The sequence below is a fragment of the Nematolebias whitei genome, chromosome 8, assembly GCF_014905685.2.
Source record: "Nematolebias whitei isolate Nwh7 chromosome 8, NemWhi1, whole genome shotgun sequence".
In the NCBI taxonomy this organism is placed as follows: domain Eukaryota; kingdom Metazoa; phylum Chordata; class Actinopteri; order Cyprinodontiformes; family Rivulidae; genus Nematolebias; species Nematolebias whitei.
Genome location: NC_056505.1, coordinates 37923147 through 37935373, shown reverse-complemented (window position 1 = coordinate 37935373; position 12227 = coordinate 37923147). Strand labels below are relative to the sequence as shown.

General features: G+C 41.5%; 1 protein-coding gene across 1 annotated transcript in view; it reads right to left on the bottom strand.

The window, feature by feature from the left end:
- susd1 (sushi domain containing 1) overlaps nucleotides 1-8998 on the bottom strand; it is an 18660-nt gene extending 9662 nt beyond the window's left edge. Inside the window, exons 1-6 of the mRNA XM_037680726.1 lie at nucleotides 8764-8998; nucleotides 8501-8644; nucleotides 3384-3539; nucleotides 3079-3231; nucleotides 2642-2821; nucleotides 644-823 (exon numbers count right to left, since the gene is read on the bottom strand). Coding sequence (XP_037536654.1) covers nucleotides 644-823; nucleotides 2642-2821; nucleotides 3079-3231; nucleotides 3384-3539; nucleotides 8501-8644; nucleotides 8764-8818 — 868 coding nt within the window. The 5' untranslated portion in view covers nucleotides 8819-8998. The remainder of the gene's footprint in view (nucleotides 1-643; nucleotides 824-2641; nucleotides 2822-3078; nucleotides 3232-3383; nucleotides 3540-8500; nucleotides 8645-8763) is intronic.
- Nucleotides 8999-12227: the final 3229 nt, after the last annotated feature.

The following is a 12227-nucleotide window of genomic DNA, read 5'->3' as shown; positions in this document are numbered from 1 at the left end:
AAGTTGTACCATTCACTCCTTGTATTGTGTAAGTTGTACCATTCACTTCTTGTATTGTGTAAGTTGTACCATTCACGTCTTGTATTGTGTAAGTTGTATCATTCACATGTTCTCAGAAATTGTGTCAAGAAATGTCTGAACTGGAGCTGTTTGAAAAAGGCTGCAGTGTAGCTGTTGCCTCGTCATTCTTGTTCTATATAACCTCTATTTCTACAAACATGAGGTCAGTCAAGGAGCCATCTACGACAAGTAAGAGGTTTAATTCTTCATCATTTTTCACAGAACCCCCACATCAAAATGACCATGACATCACTTTAGCAGTTCTTTAAAAATTTCCCCAAAACAACTCATTTCAAGCATAAACTTACAAGATAACTTCAAACATAATGCTTTCTAATTCAGACTCGGATGTTTTTGTGTTCTTTGTTTCCTTAAGTGTCTTCAGACATTTTGCTATAAAAGCAAAGTTAATCAACTACTGCAAATGTTCTCGTCTAACTTTTACATCTTTGTGATTCTGAGGCATGTTAAGATTTGTGCCCATAAGTAAAATAACACCACCACATTGTATCTTAATGTATCTGATACTTTGGTTTGTAAACAAACAAACAAACAAACAAAAATCAGTAACCATTTGGATTACCTTGACATGACAAAGTTGGAGGTGTCCAGAGACCATTTTGATTACAGATGGATACATTTAGTCCTCCTTTGTCATAAAAGCCCTCTTTACATAAATACAACACAATGCTGCCAGGGGATGATTTATTGTTCCACACCTGCTCTGTGGAGTCAATTAAAGGAGGATTTCCACACAAGATCTCTACAGGGAAAAACAAACAAAAAACATGTACCACAAACAGGTCATCAGTGAATTAATCAATGTTGTGCACATCTGTGTGAATCTTTAAACTTCCCCTCCCAAAGATAAATCAGATGTGTTAAAGGCAACACACACACGCAAAGCATCAAGTCTTTTTAGGTTTAATGCAACAAGCTGTGCACATCTGGACTGGAGGATTTTCTCAGTGCAGTTGGATCATTTGTGGACGGCCAGTTTCAGGTCTCTCCAGAAGTGTTTGACAGGATTCAGGTCTCTGTGTGGAACTCACTGTTGTCCCTTAGACACTGAGCTCTGTGGAACAGGGTTTCACTGAGTTCACAGAACTGGCTTGTTCCACTTTGGAGGAAGCTGTTGGGGGAAGAATCAGTTGTGTTGTGTGTTTCCTTGACTGATGAAGCCTTCTGGATCGAAGGTGAAACGTTTCAGCACCAAAAAAGAAACTGTCCAGATGACCTTACTGGAAAATGTTGGATTGTATACCTGGATTATTGAGCATGGGCTTTGTTGTTGGTTTCACTGAGATTGTCTCTGTTCTTTACTCCATCCAGCTCTCTCAGCTCTAAACAATCTCCCTGCTGCTGAAGAACACAGCATGATGCTTTCCCCACCATGCTTCACTGAGCGGTGAGTTCATTCAGAACTGAGGCCAAACAGTTCAGTCTTGGTCTTCAGAGAATCTTGTTCCTCACAGTTTGGGAGATCTTCAGATGGTTTTTCATGTGTTTTTTTCTGAAAAGATTCAATCGAGTTGTAATGTCTGGTTTAGTGGAGACCTGAGGTTCTTGTTGCCTTTCTGGAATTTAGTCCCATCTTTATACAGGACCATCAGGTAACTCATCACGTTCAGCTCAGTGTGGCTGGGTGACCAGAGTCCTGCCACAGAGTCCAAACATCTATTTGAGGAGAACTGAAACCTTCAATGCAGCAGAAATGTTTTTGTAGCTTTCCCCATATCTGTGCCTTGCAACAATCCTGTTTCAGAGCTCTGCAGGCTGTTTCTTCATCACTGATGTTCTCTGTCAGCTATAAAAAGCCTTCTGTGAACAGATGTGCGCTTTACCAAATCATGGTCAATCAGATGAGGAAGAATAAAAGAAGACGACTCCAAGTCCAGAGAGATCCAACTGTGGCATCTGGTCTTATTGCACAGATTGCCCCAGACTCTGAATCGTTTTACTATTTTAGTTTTGAGATGTTGAAATTTCTGAGTTATTTTTTCTGTATTAGGACATATAATTTTAAAATGACATGATTTTGCAATAAGGGGCAGGGTATGTTCTTATCTGGAAACTCTGTGTGTTTGTCAGATAATGATCACTGACAAATCTTCCTCAGCTCTGCAGCTCATTTACTGTATGAACTTTATCTTCTTGACAATTGCTCCATCTCGTGAGGATGTTTCTGGAATTAAATGTTAGGCTTGTTTTGTTAAGAGAGTTAAGCTAGTTAGCAAATGCACTGAAAATAATTTATTTTGTACTTAAACCCTTTAAAAACATTATTTGAAATGCAATTTGTCCAGCAGATGCAGGAAATAGTATCTTTACACCCAGTTGGAGTTACGTAATAAAAACCAGTTGAGTCATGCTGGCTCGGTGAATAAAAATATTCTGCTCATATTTTGTAATGAAACAGATTCCACAAAGTCCCAGCCTTGAGCTTGTTTCTTTGGCTTCTTGACTGCATCATAACTCTTACCGCCTGCTGAAAACTAAAAGCTACGCATCGTTTACAGGACTCGCACGAGATTCTTTAGATATAAAAGACGTAACACTTGGAGTTTAGATGTTGCCTTACCTTCACAGACCAAAGAGGGTCCTCTCCATGATCCATCAGCTCCACACACAGAGCTGTTCTCTCCTCTCCTCCACACAAAGCCTTCATCGCAGGCGTACATGGCCACACCGCCGTACGTGGTTCCTGCGACAGACAGCAGGACTGTGTCCTCGGCTGCAGCCGGCTGTCCACAGTCCACCACTGAGAGGGACGGGAGCAAGTAGAGTTACATCCATCCAATCCCCCCATATTCTAGCAGAACCACTCTGAACGGTGTTGATGACATCAAATTAGCATCTCTACCCTATTTGTAATACCTTTAAGCATTTTTATTGAATAAAATAAAACATTTGTGGCATTTGCAAAGATGAATGGCATTCCTTGTATTTTAATGCACACATCACAAAGTGTAATATATGAAAAGTGTGTCTAAAAGTGAATTTATCCACATATATTACTTTTGCAGGAAGCTCCATCTCTTTGTGGGTGAAATGGCTCAGCTCCTCCGTGGACCTGGTATCCCATCTGACAGCTACAGTCAAAGCTGCCCTCCACATTTCTGCACTGACCTCCTGCTCCACACAGCCCGGTGATCTCACACTCGTTGATATCTGCAAAAACAAAGGCAGATTTTTAATCTATATGACAACCAGATTGACCTTGTCAGGATTGTTTCACAGATATGAAGGTCCTAACTGATGAAGACGTCTCTGTCTCTGCACTCACTGTTTGAAGTCTTTCCAACTAGAAAGGTTCGGCTCACCTTGGCAGTGGGTTCCATCATTTGGGATGAAGACAGCCATGTTGTTAGAAGGGCTGTAGCCAGCCAAGCAGGTGCAGTAGTAGCTACCGTAGGTGTTGTGGCATGTAGTGTGCTGCCCACAGATCTTAATGGCTCCTATCTGGCACTCATCTTTGTCTGAAACACACACACACAGCAGAGATAATCATGAATGTACTCCTTATACAAGTTGTACTCTCGGGTTCTTCAGTGGATTTTAATGAGCTCTGATTTATGTGCGGGTCCTTTTCAGACATTGGATTAAATTATTTGATCCTCTATAAAAAATAAAAAAGTAACAATGCAGCTGTAAGAATACAATACAATGTGATTGGGTATCCAATGTTCAAGTTGGTGTATATTTCTCAACCTTGAACTGTTTTATCAATTTTTTTTGAAAATATTATAAATATTTATAATAAAAATAGTTTTTATTTTTGAAAATGAAGATTCTAATCCAGATTCCAGCATGTCTTTTAACTCGTATTGAACATGTGGTGGACTGTTTTCACTCTTCGTTGGATGAAGCATTGTGTAAGATTGACTGCTGTGACGCCGTTTTAAAAATCTGTCCAAATTATTCTTTAAAACTTATTTTGTTGATGCAAAACCCTGAGGCCGGAGCTCTGACAAGTGATGCAAAAAAACCACCAGACTCTAATAACGCAGGTTATTGTTATCAGCTCTTTGCTCCCTGTAGGCAGGTTTACTAGTTGTCTGCAGAATTTCCAGAACTTAAACAAAACCCATGAACTCGCTTTATTTAAATACCATCAGTCTACAACAAATGTCTCAGAGAACCAAACGTCCTGATGCATGTGCAATAATCTAGGTGGAAAAATCTAGCAAGGTTAAGTCAGGTCATCTGGACGGATTCTTCTATGTTGAAGAAGAATCCGTCCAGATGATCTGACTTAACCTTGTTATGATCATACAAAAACATTTGCATACATTGCATTACATGCACAGCACTTTGGTTGGCCTTATCGCTGTTTTAAATGCTCTATGAATAAAATGGTATGGTATTTAAAAAAAGCCAATTAGTAAAAAAAGTCTATTTTAGGAGGCTGTCACACAGTGACGTACAGCATCAGCGTGTGAAAAGAAAGGCAAACACGCTGTTTTACGTCACACAAGTTAGGTGTAAGTTTTGAATAAGTTAAGCATATGCTGATATACATATGCTTGTTGTATGGCGATGCCAGACAAATATTTTGTACATGCACAAAAGTTTCAGCATATGCCGTCGTGTTGCTAATAAGTTAGACATACAGTAAGTTACAGGCATGTGACAGGAATTTATGCACAAGTTAAGTAACTCGTAAGTTGACTTACGTCTGAAACCAGCCAGGCAACTGTGCACGTGCATGTAACTTATATCAGACGTTTCCACAATGTATATTGACATATTCTCTATACTTACCCTATACTTACTGAATGTGTTTATAACTTACAACATATTTGTCAATGTTTTGGGGTTCAACTGCATATAAGGCTGGATCCATGAGGTACAGAACTATCACCACAGGTACGGAAGATGTGACTGTGATAACAACTAAGTATTTTGGGGGTGGCCACAATCCCTTGTGTCAACTTCCCTGATTACAGATTTATTTAATTTCTTCTGAGGCATAATGATGGAGGTGCAGAGAGCTGCACGTTTTATATCTGATGTAATGTAAATGTTACACTCCAACATGCTGCATGAGTTACACTAACATCGATCATAAGATCTGCATGGGCCAAAAACACAGTCATACACTTGTATAAATTCTGTATTTACCAGGGACCAGTTCTGGATAAGTTGCCTGTATGTTAAGCATTAATTTCTATATTCGTTCAGCTTGTTAGTGATACAGTATGTATACGTCCAAAAGACAGTGGATTTCTTTGTCATCCTCAGCGTAGGCCAAGGTGTTGGACACATTCTTCATACATCGGCATAAAATGTCTAAAACATTATAGTGTGGTAATAGCCAGCAGTAAATGAGTCCTCGAGGCTCAATGGGATTGCCCTGTCTAAATAAAGGTTGAATGAATAAAGATTGCATCAAATCTCCACTTTGTCGCAACCTCCCATCCTGAGCAGCACACTGGTGACAGTGGAAAGGAAAAACTCAATTTTAACAGGAAGAAACCTCCAGCAGGACCAGGTTCAGGACAGGCCACCATCTGCCCCAAGTGGCTGGGGTTAGAGAGGATATGAAAGCAACACAGACAGACACACCACAACACAATCACAACACAACAACACACAACAAGCCACACCGCCACACAAAGCACAACAAACTACACACTAAAACATACCATAACACAATACAATACAACACACCATAACGCAACACAACACAGTCTCTAGTTTTCAGCCTTATTTCCTTTACAAATGCAACAAACATGAACTTTCTTCTTTAAAGTCCACCGGTAAAAGTCCAGTAGTAATTTGCGACTTTACTCTTGTAATAATCTACGCTCACAAACAGCTGACATTTAATTTTTACAGTTTTTCCGCATTTGCTAAAACACAAAACCCAATTTTCTAAACCAAGTGACCACTTCCTATACACACATAATAAAACTATCCTTGTTTGTCAAAACTATGAACACGTTTCACATGGACATAATTCATAAAGCCTTAATTCTCATAACTCCAAATACATTTTGTCTTGCTAAAACACAAGTTGCAAAAAACCCTGTTCGCACTTTCACATTAAAGCTCATGTAATACAAAATGACAGGACACACTCAGCAATACTTAAACACAACAAACACACCTGGCTTCATTCATTAAACATGACTCAAAATTGAAGACGCTTGTTGCAAATGATGTGACAACACCTAGTCCCGACTGCACAGTTTGCTGAAGGTTCCAAACTACCACGATGGACGGAGACAGAGGAAGAGAAGTTTGAGTCAGAGGAGGGAGAGGAGCAGGCCGAGGATGAAGAGGAGGGGGTCAAGTTGACCACGCACCGTCATTACGGTTGAGATGAGAGCAACAGTCATTAACCATGTCATTGTCCATGGCATGTCAATGGCTGAAGCAAGACAAAGAATCTGTCCAAATCTGAGGTTCTCAGTGGCCACCATTATCTTGGCATTCAGAGAACACAACAGGTACTGTACTGTATTGCTGTTGGTCACTACAGTACATATTTGCAGTATAATGGAGAAGGTTCATCCCAGTATCTCTGCTGTACAAATAGATTGTGAAGCATGTCCATTGAGGTTTTTATCGAATGCATGTCTCTTTAGAGTACATGTTTGGTTATGTAAATGCATGTTTGTTTCTCTAGAGTTGAAAGAATACCACATGGAGGTGGGAGGGTTGCCATACTTACACCAGCACAAGAAGCCCTCATTGGGGAACAACACAATCAAACTCAGAGAAATCAAGGACATGGTCATTGTTGGCAATGTCAGCTTTGTAAACACTGACAATGTCAGCTTGACCACCATGGACAGAATTCTCTAGAGCCAATGGGTGTGCATGAAGCAGACTTATAGGGTACCCTTTGCGCGCAACTCGGATGGAATCAAAGATCTATGTTTCCAGTATGTGCAAGTATACATCCATGTATACAGTTTAGTGTACAGTGGGTGCACTTACCGTGTTGCTCAGTGGCTTACCATGTTACTGGACAATACTGTACTAGTATATTGACTGTCATTCTAAACACATGAAAACACTTCATTTTCAGAGGATATTCCGGTTGGACTCTATGGACAGACCTCAAGAGTACATATTCCTGGATAAGGCTGGCTTCAACCTCATGAAACAAAGAAGAAGCCATAACATCATTGGCCAAAGAGCTATCATACAGTGTATGTTCCTGGCCAACGTTGGGGTAACCATTATTTGAGCTGCCATGAGTTTTGAAGGGCATGTCCACCAGCATGCTGTCCTCAGCTCATTCAATACTCAACGTCTCCTCACCTTCCTGGGAAAGCTAAGAGACACCCTCCATGACAGCGAGCAACAGAATCCTGGGCATGCAGATCATTCCATTTGGAACAATATTAGTTTCCATCACATTGTACCAACCAGATCAGAGAGTAGTTCATAATCAACCATCAATTTCTGAATGTCTGTCTGCCACCCTACTCACCTTTCCTAAACCCTATACAGGAGTTTTTCTCGTCATGGAGGTGGAAGGTCTATGACTGCCAACCTTACACCAGAGAGAACCTTCTCAGGGCTATGGACCTGGCCTGTGATGATGCGGTTGTGGAGGCATTCCAAGGCTGGATCCGGCAATACCAAGGCATTCTTCCCACGTTGCCTGGCGAGGGACAATATTGCCTGTGATGTCAACGAGGTCCTGCGGGCCGACCCAGCTCGATGACATGATGCCGCCCAATGATTGTGGTGTGTGTGTGTGTGGTGTACTTCCATATTAAAAAAAGAACATCACGCCCTGAACCTTGTGTTTTCAGTTCTTTTGTTGTAGTGTGGATGATGTGTAGTAGTGCCTACAGTTTTGCAGCATGTGAGCAACTGTTTCAGTGTGAAAGTTTGGGTTTTGTGAAGAGAATTTGAGGTTTTGTGAATGGAATTTGAGAAGAAAGTTTTGAATTTAGAGTTTGGGGAAAACAAAGGGAGGTTTTACTGTAACATCAGAAGAGGCTAAATCTACTGTCAGTGGCTCATTATCATCACCATGGTAACCACACACCTGCCACTCACTCCCTGACGAGACTCAAGAAGACGTGCTAAATAAAATAGGAGTCATATTGGACAGCAGAGTGACTGGAGCATCTGGTTTTGGTTTTCAGTGTTGGGACACTGGGAGATGGGACAAATAAAAAGAATCTTCCAGTTTTAAAGAGAAACTTCTGAACTCAGATAAAATGAAAGTCAGTAAGATATGTGAAGTGTGATACGCACAAGAAACAAACATGTTGGTGTATAAATCAAACAAGAAATTTTAAGTTCTGTAGAAATCACAAGAGTTTTGAATTGCTTTTATTCGTCTGTATTGCCATGAGATATCTACTTTAATCGTGATTAACAAATGCATAATCTTTGTTTTGCTTTGTAAGAATGAACACGTTTTTCCATTCTACAGTATATTACATATATTAAAAGCTTTTTTTCCTACCTTGACAGAAGGTTCTTCCATTTCCAACAAAACCATACTTGCAGTTGCAAACTTTGCCCGAGCCGTCTGACTTGTCCTCGCACGTGGCGTTAGTGTGGCAGGTTGAACACACGTCCAGCAGAGTTTGTCCCTCTGCCAGAAAACCTGAAGAAAAGGAGGATCATCTAGAAAGCTGGTTCCACCAATAACTAAAGCTCTGTGACGTATAAGAATTCATAAAATGGACATTTATAGTAATCAACAAATAGTTGTGTGAATATCACCTGAACATCCAATGAGCAAAAATACAAAAATCATTCTTCCGTTTCTTTCATCCATCTTCCCTGAGAAGCTGCCAGCAGCTGTCCTCACTACACCCCCTCACCCCTTCCTTCTTTATTTTGGTGCTTCCTTCTCATGGACCGTTGTGGCACTGAGGGTGTTTGATAACCAGGGGAGGCTGAGAGTGGGTGAGATGAGGTCACGCTGAGAACGACTCCTTTTCTCAATGGTTACAGATGGCTGCTGTTCCTGCGGCTCCATCCGTCATTCTGTGGTCCACTCGCTCACGTCTGACGATTGGTTTCTGCTCACTCTGCTAAACTGCACACTCATGCTGTGGTATCTGATAAAGGCTATATTTGGGGCAAACCTGGGGGTGGGTGTGTGTGTGTGTGTGGGGGGGGGGGGGGGGTGTTTGCTAAAAAAGAAACAGTCTTAGGTACATGTCCACTTTTATGTATGTTTAATGTCTATGTTAATGTATGTTTAAGGAAAATTTTGTTTCTGTATTTCACACTTTTTAAACAACATTTTAATTACTGCCTGCTGCTGGAGGCCAAATTGTGATGATCATTTTAGTCAGAATATATGAGTGTTAGTAAAATATCTCATGAACACCTGAAAACTCATTGGATAAACATCTACAACTGAATAACTCCTGCAGTCAGTCCAGTTTAAGACGGCTGCCACAGTGGATCAACCTTTATGGTGGCTATAACTCACATTTAGAGATACTGAGTTAAGTTTTGGCGTGGTAGTAGCTGAGAGTCATCCACACTACAAACTGAGAACTAACAGATGTCAGAAGATGTTACAGGATTGCACAGATCAGATAAAAAAAAAATGTAGATTTGTCTCAACATTAGGTTGATAGTTGAAAACTGGAGGGCAGCAGGTGAGTTGTCTTCAAGCCGTCTTAGACCTCTAATTTCTAAATGCTTTTTATTTTTAACAGAACAGTTTACATTTAACTGCTGATGAAAAGCTGACGAGCACCATCATCACCACTGTAGTCAAGAGTGTCGTTTCACAGGTCTCTCTGGAAAATGAGTCCTCGTGACTCAACGAGACTAACCTGATGAAATAAAGGCTGAATGAAACAAAAGTGTTGTTTTAAACGTTGTTTTATACTAATGACACCAACATCCTCCCGTGCTTAACTACAGGGTCCATGACAGAGGTGTGTGTGTGTGTGTGTGTGTTTGGGGGGGGGGGGGGGGGGTGTAATAAAGTGGTGAGTTGTGGGAGTTGGAGATAAGCTTGGTGAGCTCCTATCTCTCAGCCCAGCAGGGTCCTAACTGGGGTTTTGCTGTCACTCACACCAGTAAGATATGGACCCGCGCCAGTTTCTTGAGCACTAGACCCTGCCTCCCCCCCTTCAATTACCACTCCCACCCTCAACTGAACAGCGGGACATGGTAGAACTATATGGTATGTTGGTTTTTGTCCAGTGTCATCTAAGATGTGAAGGGTGAAGCTCTCTGATAACAGTGGAAACATTTCAAATAAATGATGATGAAGGAACCGTTTCTTGATCAAACTCAAATAATGTGAACTTCTACCTAAAGTAGCTCTTGCAAACAGAACTTGCTGGCTCAGTTTATTTCTCTCTCTCTCGTTCGACTGACCACGTCCTCAGGGGTTGCCACGTCGAGCGAACTTGCATGAAGATTTGGCACTTGTTTCTAGGCCGGATGCCCTTCCTGTCAGAACATTCAACAAACCACAAGTTGAGCAGGAGGCTGTCATCAAAGATGCCCGGGGAGCAGCTCGGGCTTAAGGGCCTTGCTCAAGGACTCCCAGTGGGGCAGATGAGGGTGGAGGCAGATGTAGGGGACACCAACATGGGGCGGCTGTGGCTGAGTGGTTAGAGCAGTCGTCCTCCAATGCGAGAGTTGGGGTTTTAAATCCACCAGCAGTCACATGTCGAAGTGTCACTGGGCAAGACACTGAACCCCTCATTGCCTCTGATGTGTGTCCCATCAGTGTATGAATGTGATCTAAAGCACTGATTAGTCTCTTTAGAATGATTTGTTCAATTAGCTTTGTAGAGATCTAGTATAGAGCTGTATGAATGGGTAAATGAGGCACAGATTGTAGTGTAAAGCGCTTTGAGCATCTTGAAATAAGATAGAAAGGCGCTATAAAAGTACAGTCCATTTACCATTTACCATCCCAAACAAATTTTGTTGTAACGCTCCGAGGATTCAAACTTGTGACTTCTGACTCACATGCTCAGCTTCTCAAACCTCTGCACCACCACTCCCTTGTTGCTGGCTCAGTTGGCAGTCAAGAGCTGGCGACTGAAAATGTCATGTAACTTTTCATAAAAAGAACCACTTCATTTAAAATAAAGCTTTTGTCTAAAGGGTTTCTACAAACAGGATTCCAAAAAAGTTGGGACACTAAACAAATTGTGAATAAAAACTGAATGCAATGATGTGGAGGTGCCAACATCTAATATTTTATTCAGAATAGAACAAATCACAGATCAAAAGTTTAAACTGAGAGAATGTATCATTTTAAGGGAAAAATCTGTTGTTTCCAAATTTCATGGCGTCAACAAATCCCAAAAATGTTGGGACAAGTCCATTTTTTCCACTGTGTGGCATCCCCCCTTCTTCTTACAACACTCAACTCTGACTGGGGACAGAGGAGACCAGTTTTTCAAGTTTAGAAATAGGAATGCTCTCCCATTCATGTCTAATACAGGCCTCTAACTGTTCAATCATCTTGGGCCTTCTTTGTCGCACCTTCCTCTTTATGATGCGCCAAATGTTCTCTATAGGTGAAAGATCTGGACTGCAGGCTGGCCATTTCAGTACCCGGATCCTTCTCCTACGTAGCCATGATGTTGTGATTGCTGCAGAATGTGGTCTGGCATTATCGTGTTGAAAAATGCAGGGTCTTCCCTGAAAGAGATGACATCTAGATGGGAGCATATGTTGTTCTAGAACCTGAACATAGTTCTCTGCATTAATGGTGCCTTTCCAGACATGCAAGCTGCCCATGCCACAAGTGCTCATGCAACCCCATACCATCAGTGATGCAGGCTTCTGAACAGAGCGTTGATAACAACTTGGGATATCCTTGTCCACTCTGGTCCGGATGACATGGCGTCCCAGTGTTCCATAAAGAACTTCAAATCGTGACTCATCTGACCACAGAACAGTCTTCCATTTTGCCACACTCCATTTTAAATGACCCCTGGCCCAGTGCAAATGTCTGAGCTTGTGGAGCTTGCTTAGAAATGGCTTCCTCTTTGCACTGTAGAGTTTCAGCTGGCAACAGCGGATGGCATGGTGGATTGTGTTCACTGACAATGCTTTCTGGAAGTATTCCTGAGCCCATTCTGTTTGAGGTGCAATGACATTTAAGGGCCCGGAGATCACGAGCATCCAGTAGAGTTTTACGTCCTTGACCCTTACGCACAGCGAATGTTTCAGATTCTCTGAATCTTTTGATG